Here is a 25,869-nt window from a genome sequence, read left to right as displayed (position 1 = left end):
GTCAGAGATGTAGTTATGACACTGCATACTTATGAAAAATTAATCATAATTTGTTCAAGCATCCATAATTATAACGACATTAATAACGTTTGTAAGAAACCAAACCATTTGTAAATCCGTCAAGATTTCAGTGAGATAAGAGTATTTGTGTTCATGCAGATCACTCGCCTTACATCAGGTACCACAGAGCCCTGCCTGTGACAAGATGGCCGCCGGTGATGACGTTGGACCCCAGTGCTTAGGGAAGTTCTCAAGTGCATGTCTAAAAGTGGAGTGGAACGCAGCATAGGTGCCTCTTAAATCACATACTTCCCTAATATATAGTAGGTGAAAAATAGTATGTGACAAAAGAAGTATGTCCGAATTCACAGTAGTCATAAAAGGGCAGGCAAAAAGTACCCGGATGACTTTCTTCTTCTGGTGAGATTCTGAAGTGTGCATACATACATACAATGGACACTTTACTATCCCATGAGGCCACAGGATAGGATTTATGAATGGCAGTGAAGTGCTGGTAGGTCGCTGATAATGCTGGTAGGTCACCTGGTCCAGATTACATTCATACTACACACATTCATACTATATAGAAAATACTATTTAGTGGTCATGAAGTTATTACTTATTCAAAATAAGTACCTACTCAAGAGAGCATGCGATTTCGGACGCAGCCATACTCTTATGAGTAGGTACCTATTTTGAATAAGTAATTACTTCCCGACCACTAAAAATGTATGAATGTGTGATGTAATCTGCATGGCCTAGAAGGGCACGATTCTGGATAATAGATGAGATTCACAAGTATTTAGTTTCAATTCTAAAGAGCAACTAAACAAAATAGCATGTCATTTTCTGGTTCTGACAAAATGTTAATTGCTGCAGTCTATTTAAAATGTTTAAGTAATTAGAATAAAAAAAAAATGTTTTAATCGGTTTGAATGATCCAATGACTCACTCATACTTTACATACTCATACTCATTAAAGCTTTACTTTACATACATACTCACCACCTAGTGGCGTAACGATGTAATCAATACAATCATTATTTGAAGCGCCAAGTTACTTTCAAAGGGTGATTTGTTACCGTAGACATCAGTGTTTATATCCAAATCCAATCTATAAACTTTTATCCCAGTATGTCTGTGATCATTTGAATATTTGTAACACAGAAATAATGATACTGTGTATCTGTGTTTGTTTCTGTGAAAAGACTCTGGTCAAAGACGAGACATCCCGCCTCTCTGACTGGCAATCCGATGGACAAGTCTGGGTTTGGCGGTTGCCATGAGAACGGTACATGCCTGACTGCATTGTGACACGTGTAAAGTTTGGTGGAGGGGGGATTATGGTGCGGGGTTGTTTTTCAAGGTTGGGCTTGGCAGTGAAACAAACTCTTAATGCTTCAGCATACCAAGACATTTTGGACAATTTCATGCTCCTAACTTTGAGGGAACAGTTTGGGAATGGCCCTTTCCTGTTCCAACATGCCTGCACACCAGTGCCCAAGGCAAGGTCCATAAAGACATGGATGAGCGAGTTTGGTGTGGAGGAACTTGACTGGCCTGCACAGAGTCCTGACCTCAACCCGATAGAACACCTTTGGGATGAATTAGAGCCGAGACTGCGAGCCAGGCCTTCTCGTCCAACAGTGTCTTCTAGAAGAATGGTCAAAAATTCCCATAAACACACTCCTAAACCTTGTGGAATGCCTTCCCAGAAGAGTTGAAGCTTTTATAGCTGCAAAGGTTGAGCCAACTCCATATTAAACCCTACGGATTAAGAAGGGGATGTTATTAAAGTCCATGTGCATGTAAAGGCAGGCGTCCCAAAACTTTTGGCAATATAGTGCATGTCCAAATTCACTGTAAAATCACAGCCTTGGTTTCTCCCATCACTACTGCAGTCCATTCTCCAGTTCTCTACAGAGAAATAGATTTTTTTGCGATACTGTATCAACCTTTGAAAACAGGCCTACTGTGATATCCGAGGATTTTAAGCGATTACATTTTATTTACTTCATTCAATCGTGTTTAAATGCTAAATTCCTAATAAATAACCAGGTAATTATTTGCCCATAATTCTGAAGAGAGCTGTAACAAATTAAAGGTAGGGTAGGAAACAAGTGATTGGCTTGGGCGACTGTCACTCTCTCTCTCTACCATGGCTACCGCCGCTTTTGCTACAGGATCTGCCCACATGCGCGCGCCCCAGTGTTGCCAAGTCGGGCTACTTCAAACACTGTTGCCGCGGGCTGTTTTTCATGTCCGCGGGTTGAAGCGACCCCAATTATGTGATATTTTGCACCGGGATTTGCGAATTTTAGCAGGCAGCCCTACCAAAAAGACACATATTTTACCCCCCAAACGCGATTTTTACCAGAGGAACACGATTGGGCTTGTTTTGGGCTAGTTTTGAGTAGCAATTGGGTGGATTTTGTCGTGAAAACCTGGCAACCCTGGCGCACCCGTTTGATTTGGGGAGTTCAAGAGGCTGTATTTCTGCTGGACAGGTAATCTTTCATTTTGATTATACATTTTTTTGGTTTATGTTTTCATGAAGCATGTCTCACTAGCACACGTAGCTGCCTAATATAGCTAACATAACATTACTTAGCATAAAGTTACAATGTTATACACTTAGCGAACCATTAGTAGAGATGATAAACCTACTCAATAGGCTTAGCTCAAGTTGATCGCTGTCGTGTTGAATTTCGCAAAATGTAACTTTAGATAACAAAATGCATGTGTAAAAGCTAGTACACCGCATCCAGGAACTTTTTTTAGAACTAAGTTAGCTTTAGCTACTACCCTCTGTCTAAACTCTTTTACCATGTTCAACGGGAACTTTACCTGCACGTTTATTTCCGCCCTTGGTTTGTTTTTATATTCTCTACCTATGTTTATATACTCTAACTGATGTTTTTATCTTGTATCTGTGTGTGTCGTAGACACTGTGTTATGTGTGTATTTTAAACTTTACCAGTATCGTTATTCTAGCTTGATAGCGAGTACTAAAATACATCTTATTTGTTTATATTCATAATGATAAAGTTAGATTTTTTATTACATGTGATTCTGACATGGTGTCACTACATGCACTTCTTCTCCGCTCGCCTCAGGTAAATAATGCGTCTTTGTGTTTTGGGGGCGTGGCTTTGGAAATAGCCCAGAAGGGAGAAGGTGGAGTGAATGGAAATAATGAGCTGTCTTTAAAACAGTCGTGAGAGGTCTACAGACACTCAATATTTATACTTTCTTTTTCAGAGTACTTACATTTTAATTATGTATTGATATATAAAGAAAGTTTAAACAAATTTGGAAAAAAAGTTTTTTAACCAAATCTTACCTACCCTACCTTTAATATCAGAAAAGTGTTGTATAGTATAGCTATTATAAAATATATATAAAATATAACAAATTAATACATTTTGTATATTGTATAATACAGATAAGTATAATATCACCATTTTAGAATAATATCCATATATAATTGCAATTCAAGTCTCCATCCTTTAAGCATACTTGACTCAGAATTCATTTTAGTGCACAGGATGCTCTTTTTCATCGTCTGCTGTGCTCAGTGCTTGTGAAAATTGCATTGTGGTTTCCTGTGCCAAATGATGTCGCCACAACATATCCTTTTTAACGCTTGAGCTGCCAAGTCTTTCATTGTATTATTCATTAACATGTATTCTTATTTCTGTGCCATAGTTATTAAATTGATTAATAATAGATAGTTAGCTAATCTGTGTGCTTTGTATATGTGCAATTCTGAAATGCATAACATGTACAAATCAATTGAAATTGTAATGTAGATGCATTTTCTGTGAAGCTGCTTTGAAACGATATGTATCGTGAAAAGCGCTATACGAATAAATTTGAATTGAATTGTATTCTGGCCTGGCAACTCTGTACAACATTGGCATTTCAATGATGCTTAACACAAGGACCCAAAAGCTTGAGCTCTGAAGTTGACATATTGAGCTCAATTGAGAGGGATTGAAAGTGTAATGCCATACAAGGTTTGACATTGAAATTTAATAACTACAAGATATGGTGAAAATAACCTACCATAACAATGATCAAAGCCAAATAAGGCAAAACAGAGAAATCCCACATTGCAAAATAAACCTGTCAAGACACAATAGTGTTGTTTTTCCAGGTAAATACTCATGAATGGCCATAGCTGTATGTGTATTTATGCTTTTGGGGTTATTAATAAACATTTCTCAGATTCTTTTTTTGTCTTCATATTTCGGCAGTCCATAGGTACACAGATTTTTCTTTTCCTCATAGAGCTTCATGGCCGCCTGTCAGTTTGTGAAACAGCTCCTCATTCAGGATGTCGCTCTGCTCTCGACCTCGTGTGGACATGAAGATGTAGCCGCCGATGTACTCGTGGACAATCTTACAATCTGCAGTCACACAGCTAAATGCGATGTTCACATTGCCATCAAACTCAATGGCAACCTGGAACAGATATGGAAGGGATTTATTATTTGACAGTGATATTTATATCAATCCGAGAGTTAAATGGACATACAGTTTATAAAGACAGATTACCTGTTTGATGTCCCAGTTGACATTCCATTGCCTCATGGTGTTGTATCTCCAGGTTTTCACAACATCTCCAACTCCCAGGTCAATACGGATTAAGCGATTGTTGGCAATGCCAAGCACCTCATCCTTGCGGCAACCCTTAAACCTGCATTTATGTGGACAGAAATTGTACATGACATGTTGTTTCTGATGTCACTTACAGTCTGATTGTAGTTGATTATTTTGCTTAGATTCTTTTAGTCAGCAATATCATTAAAAAATATGTGTCTAGTATATTAGATCCTATAGCATTCGGGTGAATGCATTAAAGTCCTGTGTCATTAATGTTAATCAAACAACAAAAGACGATAAATAAATGTATACATACAAAATTCTGTACCTGAAAAAACTGAGTTTATTTAAATTTTTTAACTCTATCATATTTGTCCTATGACTACATGATATATATTTTTATCATGAAATAAAATGTCTCACATCATGAAATATGTGAAATGGGGGGAGGGTTTGCCTGTCCACCCTGTCCCATATTCCACCATGAGAAATCTGGTCACCCTATTACTAACTTTTAGTAATATGTATCTTATATTACTATATATCTTTTGCCATGCAATAAATCAAATAATATAAAATGTATATTGTTTTCTAAATAGTCAAAGGTAACTTGTTACATCAAAAAGAATAGAGAACAGTTGGGTTTCGGGTGTAAAAGTTTCCTTCATTTTCTCAAAATGAGAAATTACATTTTAAAGGGTTTACCCAAAAATGAAAATTCTGTCATTAATAACCCTCACGTTGTTCAATCTGTAAGACTTTTGTTCATTGTGGCAAGCAGCGAGGGACCATGAGAACAGGGCGAGGTGTCTCACGGAGTTTATGTGAGTTTATGTTGAGTTTTATGTACATTTTGTTAAGAGAGAAGACCGCGAATGGCTGCCCGAGGCGGTGGTGCTGGAGCGAGAGAAGACCGGTGGGACAGAGAGCTTGCTGCCGTGCCCCTGGGTTGATGTGGGGTGGCTGCCGTCCGAGAGGGAGCGGAGGAGTCGCCGGCGTTTGCCGTGGGCCGGAGCCTGCTGCCGTCCGCCATGATGGAGAGGAGCAGGGAGCACGGGACTCCCTGCCGGCTGCCCTCAACCGGAGGAGCCACTGCCGGCCACCAGGGGGCGGAGGAGGATCAAGGCGTCCACCGAGCGTCCAGTACCATCGCAAGGCACCACGAGGAAGAGCCTCTCGGTTGGCTGAGGACCGAGAGGCAGTGTGTCCGGGAACCGGACCAAGACTTTTTTTTTCTCTCTCCCCTCTGTCGCTCCTTATGCTTCTGGCTCCTTTTCTCTCACCTCGTCTGTCCTTACCCCCCAGTGCCACGGCCGCCGTGATCGGTCCCCCCGGAGAGAGGGGTAGGGGTGGAGTAGAGCGCAGTCTCGGGAGTACCCATCGGCCTGTGAGGGGCGATGGGGGTATGTGGCAAGCAGCGAGGCCGAGGGACCCTGAGACTCGTGTCTCATGTCTCATCATGATTCGGATCGCGTGTCAAACCTCCAAACTGCTGAAATTTGGCGATTCAAACTGCTGATTCGGCTCACTGATTCATAACGCTTCGAAGCTTCATGATGCCGTGTTTTGAAATCGTCATCACTATATAAGTTGTTATTTAGGGTTTTTTTGCGCACAAAAACTATTCTCGCCGATTCATAAAGTTATTTTAGAACCTGCATTGTGCCAATGGAGGCCTTTCAGAGCCATCAGATTATATGGAAGCTAAACTATCACAGGAATTCATTGAAAAGTTGAAACAGCGCGGTCGTCTGTGTCTTACATTCTGTGCGTGAGATCTCTCACCTATGGGCGGGTTGATAACATGCGGAACAGCTCCATCTAGTGGCTGTAGTCTTTAGCCTCAGGCCAAAAAAATCGTCCGATGGCGCAAAATGACGATATTCTCTCGTCTCAGGGGGATATGAGGGGGGAAAGTACCATAATTTGAATATACTACCGGGTTTCTACTGATACAAAGCCTAATGCTGCGCTCACACCAAACACGATTAGAGCGTCTGGCGCGAGTGATTTCAATGTTAAGTCAATGGAAAGCCGCGTTGACGCGCGTCTGGAGGTCCCGCGGCGCGAAGGACGAGAATCCACCTCATTCGCGCGTCCAGTTTGCGCGAATGACGCGAATTGGACCTGAATTGAGCGTCTTGCGCGTTACGCGCGAATGGTGCTTTTGTGCATTCATGCGTTTGAAGCGAATTCGCGTCTGTTGCCCGAGTTGAAAAATTTGAACTTTGGCGTCAATTCGCGCCGCGTTAACCAATCAGGAGCCTGTTCGCTGCGGTCATGTGGTAAAGTGACGTGATGAGAAACCCTGCATAATTTAAAAATACAACTATTGTGTCACAAAATGTCGTTTTAAGACTTTTTCAGGTGAGAATGTAGTTGTTTAAAGCTCAAATCTGTGGTTTATTTATAAAGAGAGCCCCTATTTAATATAAAATAATCTTGTGTTTTTGGAGTTGTGAGATCCAGGCGATCACCGGGCAATCACCACTCATAACCCCAGCGAGAGCAGTCTTTCCTCGGCTAGTCCTTCTGCCGTCTGCCGCTGGCTCTGATGTCCTGTAGGGGTGCATCTTGTGTGGATCTAACGGGCGATCTTTGGTGTCATGAATCTATAATTTGTTGTCTGCCAAATCGTTTTGACTGAGGGCAAAGAGAAGTTTCATAACTTTATATTTTAAAGATATTTAAATATACATGCAGTGAAGATAATGTAGGAGTTGCCTGGACCACATTTGTGTGGCTATTAATGCTTAATATATATTTTTAATGAAAATGAAAAGAGGCAGAGTGGTGTTTTATGACATATTTCTCCTGGAGTGCCTTGAACGCGCGTCAATTTCGCTTCCAGCGCTCGATTTCTATGTGCGCCCAAGTCGCCGCGGACACGCGAATGCATTCAAAATGTTTGCGCGTGAAACTAGACGCGGTAGACGCGATTTTGACGCTATATTCACGTTTGGTGTGAACGCAGCATAATGCTAAATCACTCAAGTTACCCTTTAATATTTTGTAAATAAAGAACAAAACACTCGCATCACTTCATTAAAACTGAGGTTAAACCCCTGGGGTCACATGGATTAGTTTAATGATGTCTTTACAGTAAAGACTTCATTAAAGTACTCCCTTTCTGGGCCTTGAAAGTGCTAGTTGTGTAGCTGTCAATGGAGGGACAGAAAGCTCTCAGATTTCATCAAAAATATCTTAATTTGTGTTCAGAAGGTGAACGAAAGTCTTACGGGTTTGAAACAACATAATTTGTGTATATCATATCAGGATCTGAACCCAGCCCCCATGCATACAATAAAATTACACCACTAGACTACCATGACTCAGTCTTAAAATGAAGTGCCTGCCACAGTGGTGCATGTCAGGCTCTGCCTACAAACAGGTTTTTTTTAAACTCACCTGACTACAATATAAGAGAGGCCAAAGTCAGGCAGAGCCTGCCAAATCTGAAGGAACTTCTGAATGGCGTCTGTTAATGAGAGCTGGGCTACATTCTGATAGGCCTCCAGGATTCTCGGCGTGAGCTGAACAATTAGAGAGAACGGAGAGAGGAGAAAACCAGTAGGGATGAAATGTCACACTAAAGACAAATAATGCAGTAATAAATCAGTTCAAGTGTATTCCAATGACCCAGAAACATGGTACCTGTTTGGGTTTGTACTTCTTTTGGTAGCGTGGAGAGACAAGGCTGTGTGTATTAATACTTTCATCTGTCTGGGCTGTGTTATTACTAGGTGTGGTTTTCTGCATGGCCAAGAATGACTGGATGCTTTGCACCTCACTAGAGAATGAGCTGTCAGCCAAAGTCTTTCCCTTCGAGGCCAAACGGCATGCTGCCATCCATCGGCTGTACTGTTGCTCCTAAGGACAAGACAAAGTCAGAGTTTTTCTTGGTTTTTGATACCAGACAAAAAGGATATTTTCTATTGGGATTTGGTGGAGACTGGATCCAATATTCCTGGCATGTCAGAAGGATCTAATGTTTTTGGCACAGTTGGCAGGATCTAACAAAGCCACTGGCACCAAAGCTCTACAATCTAATTAGGCTCACACAGCTTTTAGGAAACATAGCCCTGGCAATTTTCAACTGTATGTAAACCGAAAGAACTGCGGTTCACAGGAGGGTTTTTTTTAACACTATTCTTTGTGAACTCTAGAATGATGTGAAAACCAGAAATATTAATGTTTGTTTAATTGTACATAGTTTAAAGGAACACAAAGCCCAGCTTGGGCAACATATTTCACTGGAAAGTAAGAAATCCACATTTTAAAAATGTTTGTTTGATTTTTATATTGAATATTTATATTTTGGAGTTACACTTAATTTGAAGATTTTCATATAGAATTTAGATTTAAATTGAAGATTTAGATTTAAGTCAAGACACTACAGGCAAAACCGTTGTTTTTTCAGACACTGGTCAAAAGTGTTGGGGAAAGTTTCTATTAAAATAATAAGTTACAATATTGCGTTACTCCCTAAAAAGTAACTAATTACGTTACTTAGTTACTTTTATAGAAAGTAAGGGATTACATTACTTTTGCATTACTTTTTCTCACCTGGGCTGGGCTTGCTTGTTTGTTTTTTTAATAACAACAAAACATTTTTAGGCAAATGTAAAGGTTCTTTCACACCAAATGTGAAATGAATAAGCCTCAGGCTGAAGGAAATGCAAATTCACGCCAGTACAGTAGAGGGCGCAGCTCAAATCAGCTGTGCTGCCATTCTGGATTGCAGAAGAATAGGACACAGGAGAAGAAAGTTCAACACTTTTCAGCAATTAAAAAAAGTAGCCGGAGCTACTTCTCTCTGTTTATGTCTATGGCGAGTCCCGCAGGGACTGTGCTCCTCCGCAGCGGTTCCTACCAGACCGATCTGAAATAGTCCCAATATAAACACTTATTATAAGTGTACCATAATGATTCAGGGTAAGACAAAAACACAGTTTGGAAAATTGATTCATGTTGTACATTCTCATTATATAATTTTTGTAAATCTCAAAACACAAAAAAAGTTACGGACAACAGCTTTATTTGTGCTTAGTATGATTAAATCGGCTCATCGAAAGGTCAGCAGCAAAGACATTATTTAATAAAGTAAGATTAAATACATAAAGTATATTTGTGTAATTTAACATATTATTTAATTATTGCACGTTTGAATGAGATGAGTAAATGCCTGGTCACATTTAGTCTAGAACCACAATAAGTACTAAATAATGTTCACACAGCGCACACAACGCCTCTGCATCTTAATCGCAATTTCTCTCAACATGGGAACAGGAGAGGTGTTAATCAATGAATGGGAAAACAAAGTAACTTGCGTTACTTATTTGGAAAAGTAACTCAAATATTTTCTTGTAAATGTAAAAGTAATATGTTACTTTACTAGTTACTTTCTAAAAAGTAATCTGATTACATAACTTGCGTTACTTGTATTGCGTTACCCCCAACACTGCTGGTCAATTTTGCGATTTTGGGCTATTTTGCTTCCATAATTTCTTCATCTTTCAGAATAACGGAAAGGAAACCTCAAAAATTCACATTTTGGTAACACTTTATTTTACAGTGTCCTTGTAACACAAGTTACATGTAGTTACTGTAGTAATAACTATAAATTATGCATAAGTACATGCAACTAACCCTAAACCAAACCCTAACCCTAAGTAAGTACATGTAGTTAATTATTATTACTCAGTACTTGTATGCATACTCAGTATGCATAATTACACCTTAAAACAAATAGTAACCTTTTTTCCCTTTGCTTAGTTTTTTTTTCCCTGCACTGAGCCAGAAATCTCCACTTCAGTACATACACTGTTAGAAAAGGTTTCAGTGGGGAACTATATAGAACCCTAGAGTTCTTGACTTAATTTAAAAGAACCCTTTATGTTCTAAAAGGTTCTATTTAAAGGTGCACTATGCAAATTTTCCATCCACTAGAGGTCGCCTTTTCAAAACAAAGGCGTAGATTGATGGCAGCAAGTTTGAGCGCAGAATCTTGGGACATGTGGTCTTCGCCTCACAACCGCTGGAAAAGAATCGGGATAGGACTCGGGCAGAAATCATGTTCATGGATGCGATTATTAACGTTACTGTAGTGTGAAGCAGAGCAGGACCGAGTGTTGTGGAAGCCGATTGTTAATAAGATGAACGCAACACATGCCTTGTGAGCAGTGGGACTTTTATTATGCCACAGTCGCCGGCGCTACTTCCACTTTTCCGGTCATGAGTATGAGGTAACGCAGCTCTGATTATCATGTTAGATACATCTGAGTGTGTTGAAAATTATGTTATGCCGTTACTCTGTGCGTTCTCTCGGCGGCTGCTATGACACTTGTTGCACACTGCAGTGAGAGTAAAGCGTTTCTGCAAAATAAAAGCGGAAAACCGAGGGGAACGCTGATATGACGCACTTGACAGACAACTCCCTCACACGTCCCAGTTCCTTGTTTTCTCACGATTTACAAATAGTTGGAAACATTTAGGATATTGTAAGCACTCAACTGAACAAAATATATAACACTGGCCAAGTGGTTTTTGGATATTTTACTGCAAAAATGTTACATAGTGCACCTTTAAGGAGAAAATGTCATGGTTAACAGGTTATTTCAATTTTTCTAGTGTTAAAGAATGTTTACGAGCTGCTTAATTCATAACAAATCTAAACACAATTAATTAATTAATTAAAACTAAATCCATGAAATCATCCCATGATGTGAACCCCTAAAAGATTCTATATTTTAAGAGCCCGATAGAACCTTTACATTACATTTACATTACACTTAAGATAATCAGGTCTGAATGTCATTATGTGATGAGTTGCTGTCATGTGGTTGGCTCATTAGATTAGACAAACAGGACTAAATTGACCACTCCCTAGCTGATCCAGCCATAGAAAAAAACTAAATTTGCTGACCAACACATATGAGTATAAATACTAATATCATAGTTGAGCTGTAGTACACAGATAATCATTGACTTACCTGCTCACAGCGCAAGTAGACCTCATTCATGCCCTCTGGCCCGGGTATCAGCAACCTGATACAAAACTTCTGCCCAGCAACACTTACATCAGGGGCCACCTCGCAACCTGTGTTGATGAAAGACTTGTTGTGCGTCTGTGTGATGTGTACATACACGTTTTAATAGATGAGTGTGTGATCACCTTTAAGGTTCATCTGTTGAATTGGTTCTTTACAGCTTTCCTCTTTACTCTTGTAGTAGGAGATGGTAGTATCCTTAAATGTAAACCAGTATTGTTTATATCCTTTCAGTGTCAGCCTCTTCGGTCTGAGAGAAGGTGAAACCACAGGGATATTAGTCATAAAATGTGAGGGTTGTTTGTATTGCACTTTTCACAATACACACAGTGAATACACACTGTGGCAATTTACCTGAATATTTTCAAGTAGTCATGTAGTTCTGGAGCTGTCATTGTTTCCTGTATGGACATTTGAGATGTTAGAGATGACCATGTACGTGACTGAGTGACTATCACAAAAATAGTGATTTTGGGCTGGTTTGAAACATCAAATTACAACTCAAATATCATCATTTTTTATGATAATATGTCTTGGGTTAACAAAAAATAAATACAACCACACTGGTGAAGCAAGTCAACCATAAAATACATGGAGGTTTTAACTGAAGGTTGTGTTCTCATGACAAGAGCTAAGCAGGGCTGAGCCTGGTCAGTACCTGGATGGGAGACCTCCTTGGAAAACTAGATTGCTGCTGGAAGAGGTGTTAGTGAGGCCAGCAGGTGCTCACCCTGTGGGCTGTGTGGGTCCTAACACCCCAGTATAGTGATGGGGACACTATACTGTAACAAGCACCGTCCTCCGAATGAGATGTTAAAGGAACACGCCGACTTTTTGGGACTTTATCTTATTCCCCATATCCCCCAGTGTTAGATAAATCCATACATACCATTCTCATCTCCGTGCGTGCCATAACTCTGTCTGACACACTCACCGCTAGCCTAGCTTAGCACAAAGACTGGAGGTAAACAGCTCCAGCTAGCCTACTGCTCAATAATTGTCAAAATAACGACAACATTTTCCTATTTACATGTTGTGATGTGTATAGTTACATTGTGTACTAAGACCGACGGAAAATGAAAAGTTGTGATTTTCTAGGCCGATATGACTAGGAACTATTCTCTCATTCCTGCGTAATAATCAAGGAATTTTACTGCCGTACCATGAGTGCAGCGGCGCAATGATATTACGCAGCACCTGAAAATAGGCTAACTTACGTCAACATAACCAACGTGTAACAGACTTCATTGTGATTTATCTTATAATTGTTTTTTGTGTACATTTTTGACATTTCTGTGTGTTTAAATAGGTTTAAGGTCTGCATTATCTGTCTTAATAAGTCGGGACTTTTATTTTGACAGATGTTGTAGTCTACGGAAAGATAGTGAGAGCTCGCGGTTCATCGGAGTGGTTAGGCAGATTTAAAGTTTTCAGTTTGTTAAGCACCCCCCGAAAAGGCATAAGATGTGTATGTTCTTGTTTACTGTCATCTGTAATGAATATTTTTGTGTATTTAGCTGTATGTTAATGATAATGCTATGAAGAGAGAGAGTTTGTGTACGAGGTGTTAATGCGCACTTCTTTGCTTTATTTGTTCAGCTCTTACAGTGATTTTTTTGGAGATCATTCGGACAGGATCCGCTACACAACGTGACAACCTGCTTGCACAGGGAGCGTGCTGGGGACTATTATCAGGTGCTGCATAATATCATTGCGCCGCTGCACTCATGGTACGGCTCAAAGTTCCTTGATTATTACGCAGGAATGAGAGTATAGTTCCTAGCCATATCAGTCAAGAAAATCGCAACTTTTCATTTTCCGTCGGTCTTAGTACACAATGTAACTATACACATTACAACATGTAAATAGAAAAATGTTGGCGTTATTTTGTCACTTATTGAGCAGTAGGCTAGCTGGAGCCATTTACCTCCAGTCTTTGTGCTAAGCTAGGCTAGGAGTGAGTGTGTCAGACAGAGTTATGGCACGCACAGAGATGAGAATGGTATGTATGGACTTATCTAACTCTGGGGGATACGGTGAATAAGTTAAAGTCCCAAAAAGTTGGTGTGTTCCTTTAAACTGAGGTCCTGACTCTCTGTAGTCATTAAAAATCCCAGGATGTCCTTTGATAAAGAGTAGGGGTGCAACCCCGGCATTCTAGCCAAATTTGCCTATTGGCCTCTGTCCATCATCTTCTGCCTACTCAGCTGTGGAATTCTATGCTGGGCTGTAATGAGGAGGAGATTACTCCACCCCTACTGCACACCTGACTGTTGATTCACTGGTTTCTGTGTGCGCCGAGCTCTCTGGCCAGCCCCTCCGACTCCATCTCGAGCAGGATTTTGGACCGCCAAATGCCACCGCCAATTTTCCCTCCCACGAGCCTTGGATTAACAACTCCTGTTTATTCTTATTTCATTATCTGCAGATGGTCTTAAGTCAGTCCCAAGCTGCCTCTCTTGCCTCCCACATGACTGTGCCATCCATCTTCTCCCAGGCACTTGAGTGCACCTCTTTTCCATTTTTGGCCATGGAGAAGTATTTGTCTGAGTCTCTAGCCAGTATCATCTGTCACTCTGTTCCCATCGGGGTTCTTCTTCGTGTACCTGGATGATATTCTCATCCTTCTCCCTCTCTCCAGGTGCACATCCAGCACGTCAGGTGGGTGTTCCAGAGGCTGCTGGAAGTACTCATTCTGTTCATGGGTGAATCACTTCTCCAAAATGGCCTACTTCATCACTTTTCTCAAACTCCCGTATGCTAGAACAGTGGATCTTAACTTTGGTCTTGTGCACTTACAGAACTGCACAGAACTATCACAAAGCTTTTGAACATTTCCCTCATAATTGTCCAGGAAACGCAAATATAGTTCATTTAACACATCATTTAATGACAATATAGTAGGACATTTCGTGAAAGCAAAGACTTGCTTCATAGAGAAAAACAACTAAGCTACCAAGAATGAACATATTTTTTACTCAGTAACTGTTGAGCTTTTAAATATCTGTATTTAATAGGGCTGTCAAAAGATTAATCGCGATTAATCGCATCCAAAATAGAAGTTTGTGTTTACATAATATGTGTGTGTGTACTCTTTTAATTATTATTTATATATGAATACACACACAAGCATGTATATATTTAAGAAAAAAATATTATTTTTATATATAAAACATTTATATTTATATATATTATAGATTATATAAATGTATATACAGTATATACATGCAAATATATCTTAAATATATACATGAATGTGTGTGTATTTATATATAAATAATAATTAACAGAGTATACACACATATATTATGTAAACACAAACTTTTATTTTGGATGCGATTAATTGCGATTAATCTTTTGACAGCCCTACTATTTAACTCTTTCCCAGACATAAAAGGGATACTTCACTGCTGGAAAGATGAATGTGTATTTAAACTGGGTCCCATTATGTAGTAGTGAAGTTGGTGCCTTCAAGACTGAGAAAAGCCAGAAAATGTATTTTTGGCTCATGTGGATGAAAGACAACAACTCTCAGAATGCACAGAACGCCCTACGAGGCCACTCCCAAGCCACGGCTACCGGTTACATCACTTGCCCACCGCGGTACCGCCCCAACCATCATTGCTCATTTTTATAGTAATAAAATCATTAGAGAACATACACTAGCCTACAATTAAAAACTGAACGTGTCTGTTCAATACAGTTTGAGCCGAATGAGAGTCGCAGCACAAACATAGCAGGAGTCAGATTTCATTCATCACGAGAGCGAAGAGCTGAGCTAAGCACGGCATTCATTCACGGCTGCACAGTCATTCACGGAGTGTGTCCAGTCTGGCGCGTTTTCAGTACATGCCTATGGAAGCTTAACTTTCATAGGAATTCATTGAAAACACTCGCTTTGCTCCGCACCGCTCTGTTATGAATGCCCGAGCGGCCGTGCACATTTACATTCTGTGAGTGAGATCCCACCCCCTGTGGGCGGGTTGAAAACATGCGGAACTAGCTCCTACTACTGGCTGTCGTCTCTAGCCTCTGGCCAAAAAAGCCTCCGATGACGATAAATGACGATTTTTGCGTCATCTGAGACTTTTTTCCAGACATAAAATACATAAATCTCTCGTCTCAGGGAGACATGAGGGAGGGAAGCACGGTCATTCGAATATACTACCGGGTGTCTACTGATACGAAGCTTAATGCTAATCGCTGAAGCAACCCTTTAATGGAATTTTCTGGCTTTCAGTGTTTTCACTGTTATACATTAGGGGGCGCTATTACATAACTTTTGAAAGAGTACAGAATCTCCGGATCAAAACACATGCAAAAAAGAAGCAGAAACACGCAATAAAAGCATTGTTTTTGCACACTGTTGTCTACAACAAATGTGATTTTCTCAGCTTTCTTTTGATATATTGCATGTTCAGATATTCATACAAAAAAATATTCTGAGAGCCTTGAAAGTTTTGTGAAAACTATCAAAAATGCTGGCGGTGACTGGCAACTTAAAAAAAAAATAATTAAAATATTGAAATAAAAGTTTTATTTGGGCTAGTCTACAGAAGGCAGTAGAAGATTGTAGAAGAAAATGTTAGCATGCGATTGGTTTGGTGCAGTCTTGTGCTTTTGGTTTGCATTTATTTTTTGCGAACATGTCAATATGTGCCTGTGCTCTACAAGATTTGCTAATGGTTTTGTTGAAGGGGTGTGTATATGTCATGAAACTGACCAGCATGTCATCTGCACTGCTCTCTCCTTCCATTTTCACCTCCAGGCACTGTAGAGCTGAATCCAGATCGTCCATAGCCGGACAAGATGCCACAAACTGCTCTGTTAGAGACACTTTCCCAATATGGTACTGATGTCATCACACACAGACACAAAGACCACAAAAATATAACTTTCACTTAAGCTTCAGTTGTGTTTAGATGGATCATTGTTCATGTATAGGATGAATGGATATCTGCTCTCCATCACCTATACCTGTAAGGCAGCAAAGACCATCATCTCCTCTTCAGTGCATTCAATGTCCTCCAGCAGGATGGCCCACCTCGCCTGCTCATACAGCTGTGTCAGACGCACCACATCAGTCTGACAGGTACATTCATTTTTATGGGGGAGAAAGATAAGACAAAAGAAACATTATTTAGATTTTACTGTTTATAAAAAGATTTTTTGGACCCACTTTATATTAGGTGGCCTTTACATTGTACTCACATTTTTTAAAATACCTGCATTTAATAATTACATCTGTAATTTATTTATGTAGTTAAATTTGTGATTACACTGCTGACACTTCCCTTACACCTAACCCTTAAACTTAAACTTACCCATATTACCAAACCTGTCCATAACTTTACCCGTATCCCACATCAATATCACCAAACGTGTTTTGCAATACAATATGAACACAATAAGTACATTGTACTTCTTTTTTTATGTAAGTACACAGTAGTTAAGGCCACCTAATATAAAGTAGGGCCGTTTTTCAGTATTGCTGCTTTTACCATTTTTTGAAAAATACTATTTAAAAAACAGTATTCATATTTGAGGTAGTGACATCATCAAAGTCTGACCACTATACGTTCAAACTGAAGTACATTTTTTAACACTTTATTTTACAGTGTCATTGTTACATATGTTACATGCAGTAATAACTATAAATGATGCATAATTACATGCAAATAACCCTAAACCAAACCCTAACCCTATAGTAAGTCTATGTAGTTACTTAATATTACGCCCTACTTAAATGTATAATTACAGTGTTACAAAGATACCTTAAAATAGAGTGTAACTGTGTATTCTTATATTTTCATTTGTTGGTGATAAATGTGAGTGGTCACTGTTTTACGGATTATTGTGCAAACATATTTAATGTAAATAATGTGATTTTTTGTAATGATATTTACTAATTTAAAGGGATAGTTCACCCAAAATTGAAAATTACCCAATGATTAACTCACTCTCAAGCCATCCTAGATGTATATGGAATTCTTCTTTCAGACGAATACAATAAGAGTTATATAAAAAAATGTCCTGGCCACTTTCTTCGTAAGTTGAATGCGGAAGGCAGTCTGGCGGAAGCTAGATATTTTTAGGGATGCACCGGTTGACCGGCCAAAAACCGGCCAAAAACCGGCCGGTTTTCTTTGTATTTTTCTGCCGATTTTTCGGAAGTGCGCCCGCGTGCACATACGCCTATATTGCAATCATTCTCGAACATGTCACTTGTGTGTTACAAACGGAAACTGGAGAACTGAGGGAAGAGACGAAATCCGCTGAAGGGAATGAAGAGCCGCTTTCCTGAGCGAGCTGAAGTTGCGCGAGCTTACCTCTCCGCGCCCTGCACAAGCGTAGATAGTGAGCGTTTGTTCAGCTCAGCTTCTCACGTGTTGGATCGGATGAGAACGAAACAGACTAACTTGTGACAAAGACGGAATACTTATTTTTGTAGCCTAAAGAAGAACATGCATGCACTTTTGAAATAATCAGTTCTGTAGCCTATAGGATGATCATTTTTATTTTACCTTAAAATGACATTGACTTAATTTGATTTAAAAAGCACCTGCTGTAGCATCTTAGTTTTTTTCGTTGCACTAAACATTATTTGATTTAACATTTTGGAACAATTATATACTTTGGTTTTATTTAATTTCACTGGTAAAGACTTTTTTTCTTTACACTGAATTTAAAAGAAAAATCCTGATTTAAGTAACATCTTTGTTTGTATTGCAGAATATGCCGTTTTTGCCTTTAATTTCACCTTTCAGCCTTTTAATTTCCAATTAAATTTCACGTTAATTTCAGATTGCGGTCTTGTTTGCATTAGCCAAAAACCAATTTAACCTTTTAAATACCAAAAAAACATCTTGTTTGTGTATACTTTTGATCTTTTATTGTGTAAAAAAGAACATCGGAAATCGGTATCGGAATCGGCCAGTTTTCTTGAAAAAAATCGGTATCGGACATGTAAAATCATGATCGGTGCATCACTAGATATTTTACTTTATAAAGTTTTAAATATGGATATTTTTCTTACACAAACCCATCCCTTCGCTTCAGAAGGCCTTTATTAACCCCCTGGAGCTGTGTGGATTACTTGTATAATGGATGGATGCACTTTTTTGGGCTTCAAATTTTGGGCTGCCATTCACTGCCATTATAAAGCTTTTTTTTATAAATATATAACTCTGATTGTATTCGTCTGAAAGAAGAATGTCATATACACCTAGGATGGCTTGAGGGTGAGTAAATTATGCGATCATTTAAATTTTTGGGTGAAGTATCCCTTTAATGCTGATATTTTCTCATTTCGCACTTATTTGCACATTTTTGTATGAGGCGCCACGTAGGATTTAAATCAAACTTCGCTTATCAATACATACATAACACACGTGCATATACACCTGTAAATTACTCGCATATACATGTATACTATTGGATGTTCAAAATACATATATGAAATACACGTGCACACTAATATGAAATCCCGACCAATACATATTATGTTAGTAATGAATGCATACACACTCGTGAATAACTTGCATATACATATAAACTTGACGCACGCATAGACCTATAAATACTCGCATATACATATAAACTTCCATGCATATACACCTATAAACACTCGCACATACATATACACTCACTGCACGCAGACACACCTATACACACTCGCACATATATATAAACTTCCATGCATATACACCTATAAACACTCAAACATACATATACACTCACTGCACGCAGACACACCTATACACACTCGCACATACATATAAACTTCCATGCATATACACCTATAAACACTCAAACATACATATACACTCACTGCACGCAGACACACCTATACACACTCGCACATACATATAAACTTCCATGCATATACACCTATAAACACTCAAACATACATATACACTCACTGCACGCAGACACACCTATACACACTCGCACATACATATAAACTTCCATGCATATACACCTATAAACACTCGCACATACATATAAACTCGATGCGCGCATACACATCCATAAAACACTCGCGCACACATACAAAATAAAACGTGGATGCATGCTTTAGTTGTGTATATATGTATATGCGAGTGATTTCATATGTAGATGTGCGTGAACTTTTCAGTGCAAACGGAAGGCATTTCAGTTTAAAAGAAAGTCATTAATGGGGTCTTCCTCATGCAGATCGACATGAATTTCAGAGTGACCTTAATAGCTGTTACGAAGTGTTTTATTTGCTTGTTCAAGGTGCAATGAAGACGATATCAGGCCTCTTAAGTTTTGAACTGAGTTTAGAGTGAGATTTTGGCGACGGCAGCAGGGGATTGGGTGGGGACGAGGTTCTGATCTGAAAAATGACACTAATTTGTATAAATAAATAAATAAATAATATTTTTTTTTTTATTTAATTTAACATTTCTGTGTGTGTGTGTGTGTGTGTGTGTGTGTGTGTGTGTGTGTGTGTGTGTGTGTGTGTGTGTGTGTGTGTGTGTGTGTGCATAGTATTAATTCTTGCATTTCTCTATTTCCAAGAAATATGTCAGGGAAGAGGCAAATTAATAATCCATAATAATTTGGAATATTTCTTTTCAGAATTTACTGTGTTGTAAATATAATTTATTCTGAAGCAATAGTCTCACCAGTGTTCAATCAGCTTTGAGATATTTAAATCTGCATATCTTTGATATTTTTACCTTTTATGAAGTGCATTTTCCCATAATTTTATATAGCCTATGATTCAGCTTTCATTTTTATATTCTTAAATTTGATCTATAAATAAGACACTGTAGGGCTGTTGCCAATCAAATTAAATCATTAACACTGAAAAATGTTATGAGATTGTTTTAAATATTTTTGAATATACAATTAAGAAATGTTGGAAAGAAAACACTAAACTAAACCACCAGTAGGTGGCAGAATGTAAACGTTGTTGTTGCGGGAATATCTAAATCTTACCCGGATACAGCAATGCTATTTTCTGATTGGCTGTTCGGTAGCTGTATTTTCTATTTGATTGGCTGGTGCGTGGCAGGGACTTCTGAACTCTATGTGGAACTCACTTGATTCCTCTCTAATAGCAGCGCAATTTGGTGGGCATTATCCTGGAAATTTCTCTGCGTGAGAAATACAAGGAGTGGCGTGTGAGCAGGTTGAAATGCGTGTGTGAGACTTGAGAGCCCTGCGATCCTACGGCAGATGATGTTGGCCTGTTATTGATACTTTGTACAGCAGGCGCCGATGGCCGAAACAAAGTGCGCAATTCAGTTTCTGATTCTGACTGCAGTTGAGCAGAAGGTGACACATTCGATTCAACTGAATTAGCAATTGATAATAATAGTGGGCGAAGCAAGCACATTTTGCAAAATGCCAATTGCTTCAGTTGTAGCACGATCCCTCTCCATGATTGCAAATGCGGTAAATAGGCAGGTTACAAATGACTTCCTTTTACACTGAAATGACTTCCTTTTACACTGAAATGACTTCCTTTTACACTGAAATGCCTTCCGTTTGCACTGAAAAGTTCACGCACATCTACATATGAAATCACTCGCATATACATATATACACAACTAAAGCATGCATCCACGTTTTATTCTGTATGTGTGCGCGAGTGTTTTATGGATGTGTATGCGCGCATCGAGTTTATATGTATGTGCGAGTGTTTATAGGTGTATATGCATGGAAGTTTATATGTATGTGCGAGTGTGTATAGGTGTGTCTGCGTGCAGTGAGTGTATATGTATGTTCGAGTGTTTATAGGTGTATATGCATGGAAGTTTATATGTATGTGCGAGTGTTTATAGGTGTATATGCATGGAAGTTTATATATATGTGCGAGTGTGTATAGGTGTGTCTGCGTGCAGTGAGTGTATATGTATGTGCGAGTGTTTATAGGTGTATATGCATGGAAGTTTATATGTATATGCGAGTATTTATAGGTCTATGCGTGCGTCAAGTTTATATGTATATGCAAGTTATTCACGAGTGTGTATGCATTCATTACTAACATAATATGTATTGGTCTGGATTTCATATTAGTGTGCACGTGTATTTCATATATGTATTTTGAACATCCAATAGTATACATGTATATGCGAGTAATTTATAGGTGTATATGCATGTGTGTTATGTATGTATTGATAAGCGAAGTTTGATTTAAATCCTACGTGGCGCCTCATATTTTTGGCCAAACACTAGACTAAACAATAAATACAAATATATATATATATATATATATATATATATATATATATATATATATATATATATATATATATATATATATATATATATATATATATATATATATATATATATATATATATATATATATATATATATATTATTTTTTTTTTTTTTTTTTTTTAAAGAAAATTCTAAAAATAAATCTGTTTTCTAATTGAGAAACACATCAAGAACAGACTGATGGCGTCATGCCTACCTGTGGTATGATGTCGTGAAAGCTGTAGTATTTGAAACGCAGTTGGAGTTTGTCATTTTCTTTGAGTCCCTGTTGTAGGAGAGAACGGGAGGAATCCAACCACCTGAGCAGAGATTATATGACCATTACAGCATATTGTCAATGATTTTTACAGTAGACTCAATGCATTGTATGCAACTGTAGCTGAGGTCATTTATGTACTGATAAAATCCTAACTGTTAAGGTACTGTGTGATGGTATCACATTGATGAATGGAATGAATAAATATCAAATTCATGTTATTTACATGTTACCATTACCAATAATACCTAAACAAAGTACTGCCAAGATAAATGTCCAGAAAATATTATATTACCATTGGACCATTATTGCTTATAGAGGGTATGCATTGATGTCACTTTTATTGCAGGAACACACCCCCTCGGCCGGACTGAGTGGCAGAAGAGCTGCTGCATGACTGGATTTAATAGGGGAAACTGCGAAAACGCGAGTAAAGTAAACGATTGTCAGTTTAAACTAAAAGTTGGACTCGATATAGTGTTCCTTACAACGTCCTCAGTCATGGACATTGGCGTGCAGCCAGGATTCGTGTTTCCTGACATTTATATGAGCCTGATTTCGACGCCGGGGAAATAAATAAAACACATTTGCCTGTGAACGATTTATATAAATACAAAATAGGTAGGTCTAAATCCAGGGGATCACTTCAATCAATGTTATATCGTCATACCGTCCAGCCCTAAAACTTTTTGTCAGTGTTTATTTAAAAACACCCAATTATGCAGAATACAAGATGGCAAATACTTAATTGATGAGTTGTCAATACATTATATAACAATACAATATATATGATATAATTTTAACCCACAATTCAACATATTTACACAAAATGATAACTGCAAATCCACATTTAGCTGCCTGGAGTTCGGTTGTTTCTTTGAATTTCTGCTTCTCTTTTCTGCGCTTTCGGCAGTCTTTAAAAAATATACCTCAGATTTGTGGTCAAATCTGTTTGTACAGTCAATCTCAAAGTTCTTTCAGATTTTTCGTGGCATTCACGCTGGAAACCAATGCGCCTGTTCAGTCTTTTTGCCACTCAGTGGGCGTAACCACAGTCATTCCGGCCGACGGTGACGTCACACGTTTAGTTGCATACCCTCTATAGTAAGTTTGGAGAATGTACAGTGGATTCAGAAATTATTCAGACCACTTTATTTTTTTACTATTTGTTATGTTCGAACCTAATGCCATAATGTTTTCCGAATGGGGATGAACAGATCTGGGGCAAAAAATGTTTTGCTGCATTAGTTTCCCAAAAGCAAAGTGACATCCATAATTCTTAATGGAAGAAGTTCAGAACAACCAGGACTCTTCTTAGAACTGGCCACCCAGCCAAACTGCCAAATGCGGTAAATATTTGTTCATATGATATCTATTTTTTTTTCTTTTTCTTTAAAATACATTTGCAAAGTTATCACAAATCTGTTTTTGCTTTGTCATTTTGGGGTATAGAGTGTTTTAGCATAAGGCTGCACAAAACAATATTTACAGTATTTTATTTACAATAAAATACAGTATTTTATTGAATTTAGTGGCCCTCTATACACTGTCAAAAAAAAAAAAAGAGTACAAAATTGTACCTTTTAAGGTACAAGTGGCCGTCACTGGGGTGGTACCCTTAAGGGTACATTTTTGTACCTCTTAGCCAGGGGTAGGCAAGTTCGGTCCTAGAGAGCTGACGTCCTGCAGAGTTTAGCTTCAACCCTACTAAGCCACCACAGTATAAAACTCATGGCTCCCAGCATGCATTGCAGCATTGTGTATGTCACCATTGTTGAGATTCATATGTTGATTCTTGATATCTGTGTGCGTCTAAACGGTTTTCCCCCTAGAATGTATTTAAAAATAAGAATTCAGAATGTCTGATCTGTGGCAAGAAAGTATTGTTGGTGAATATAATTTATTAATATTATTTATTATGAGTTTAGTCTAACATTTTCTTCATGACAATTTTTGTTTATGGGTTCTTTTGATTTGAACAGATTATGTGTTTTGTTAACACTGTAACAAAAACCACAAACTCACATAAAAAATCAAGTCGAACTGCCCAACTAAATGAAACACTGATCACCATAATGGTGATCAAACATTTTCAATAAAACATCAACATCTAAACCTCTGTTAATTCTCAATAAGAGCTTCTATAGAAGTCTTTCAGGGTTGGAGCCAAACTCTGCAGGACAGCGGCTCTCTAGGACCGAACTTGCCTACCCCTGCTCAAAGTAGAGAAAAACAATGGTATAGTTGTACCCTAAGGACCAATTGTGTACCTTTAAAGGTACAGTTATATGTTTCGTTCCCCAAGGAACAAAATTGTACCTCTACTGTACCTTTTTTTCTGAGAGTGTACCGCATGTTGTCTTAAGTGTATTACCCTACCTGCCATTAATTTGTGCTTTATCCGTTACATTAGTTGTCCGGTAAATTTTAGCAATGGTCTCTGGGGCCGGGGCAGGCTGACTGACTGCCAGCATCTTGTACACAGCCTCAGTTTCAGGTGATTCAGCAAAGAAAGCAGGCATGCCATTGGCAAGCTTCAGGATGGTAGCTGCAATTGCACAAATGAGCAAATATCTTTTAAAACAAAAATCTAATAACTAAACATACACAAATTGTTCAATTTTAGAGCAGCTTTACATGAACTTTACTTCTGTTAATACATAAATTGTGCAGGCATTATATTGATGAAAGGTGTTTGTACTGTGAAAAGCAATATTCAAAACTGAATTATAGACCCTTTTCAAATTTCCGGGTTTCTCAGAGCGCTCCCATAGACGCTGTATTAGAAACACCCTCACAGCAGCGGTAACTAGTTTTTTTTTTGTAATTTGATACAAAAGTAATACAATTATTAGTGTTATAAATGTACATACAAAAAAAAAAAACGTTGCAGGATTTACGATATTGATGACCGTTAAAATCATTAAGGGTCATTAAGACAAAATCCTTGTGTGTGTTTGTGTAACCATACTTGGAAATAAAGGCTGTTTCCATTTCTGATTCTAGTAACTAAATAAGTCCTAACACATTGGGTATTATGTTTATGTGAATTGGTTTGGAATTCATATTTTTCGTATATGTATTGCTCACTTGAAGGAAGTGGTGCGCATCTGATGTCATACACCTCTTCCTCAACATCTTTATCTTTCTTTTTCTTTTTCCCTTCTGCTGGCCAAAGTAGGGATAGTTCCTCTGGGTGGCGAATGTCTAAAAGAGAGAAAACAAATAGTACAGTAGTTTTCAGAAATGTTGAAGCATCCTTAAAACTGTTCTCTAAAAAGTTTAAATAAAATTAAACCAAGTTTGGTTTGGTCTGGAACTGTTGTAAAGCTTTTATCTATTGTAGACACTGATCAATCCCAGTAGTGGCCCAGTAGTGCTATGTTTCACCCATTTACTTAAAATGAGCCTCACAACCGAAGGGGCCTCCGTCCACTTGCGCTCAAAAAAGAGCCAAACCCCTCTGCCATCGTGAAAATTAACGAAGGGTTCAGGACAAAAATGCCACCCAAAAATCAAGATACACTATAATGCCAAAAGTTTTGAGACGTCTGCCTTTACATGCACATGAACTTTAATGCCATCCCATTCTTAATCCGTAGGGTTTAATATGGAGTTGGCCCACCCTTTATAACAGCTTTAACTCAGGCACTGATTTTGGACGAGAAGGCCTGGCTCGCAGTCTCCGCTCTAATTCAT

The 25,869-nt window shown here is 38.5% G+C and overlaps 1 protein-coding gene across 1 annotated transcript in view; it reads right to left on the bottom strand.

The window, feature by feature from the left end:
- Positions 1-4,015: 4,015 nt before the first annotated feature.
- The window catches only part of fermt3a (FERM domain containing kindlin 3a), a 38,108-nt gene continuing 16,254 nt past the window's right edge, over positions 4,016-25,869 (bottom strand). The window contains exons 4-15 of the mRNA XM_079814176.1: positions 25,261-25,377; positions 24,550-24,718; positions 22,111-22,213; positions 16,635-16,742; positions 16,381-16,509; positions 12,012-12,058; positions 11,783-11,907; positions 11,601-11,707; positions 8,263-8,478; positions 8,017-8,141; positions 4,561-4,702; positions 4,016-4,467 (exon numbers count right to left, since the gene is read on the bottom strand). Coding sequence (XP_079670302.1) covers positions 4,288-4,467; positions 4,561-4,702; positions 8,017-8,141; positions 8,263-8,478; positions 11,601-11,707; positions 11,783-11,907; positions 12,012-12,058; positions 16,381-16,509; positions 16,635-16,742; positions 22,111-22,213; positions 24,550-24,718; positions 25,261-25,377 — 1,568 coding nt within the window. The 3' untranslated portion in view covers positions 4,016-4,287. The remainder of the gene's footprint in view (positions 4,468-4,560; positions 4,703-8,016; positions 8,142-8,262; positions 8,479-11,600; positions 11,708-11,782; positions 11,908-12,011; positions 12,059-16,380; positions 16,510-16,634; positions 16,743-22,110; positions 22,214-24,549; positions 24,719-25,260; positions 25,378-25,869) is intronic.

Source organism: Gobio gobio, assembly GCF_949357685.1.
Source record: "Gobio gobio genome assembly, chromosome: 4".
Classification (NCBI taxonomy): Eukaryota; Metazoa; Chordata; class Actinopteri; order Cypriniformes; family Gobionidae; genus Gobio; species Gobio gobio.
Note: the sequence above shows the minus strand (reverse complement) of the source record. Positions and strands in the feature narration are given on the sequence as shown.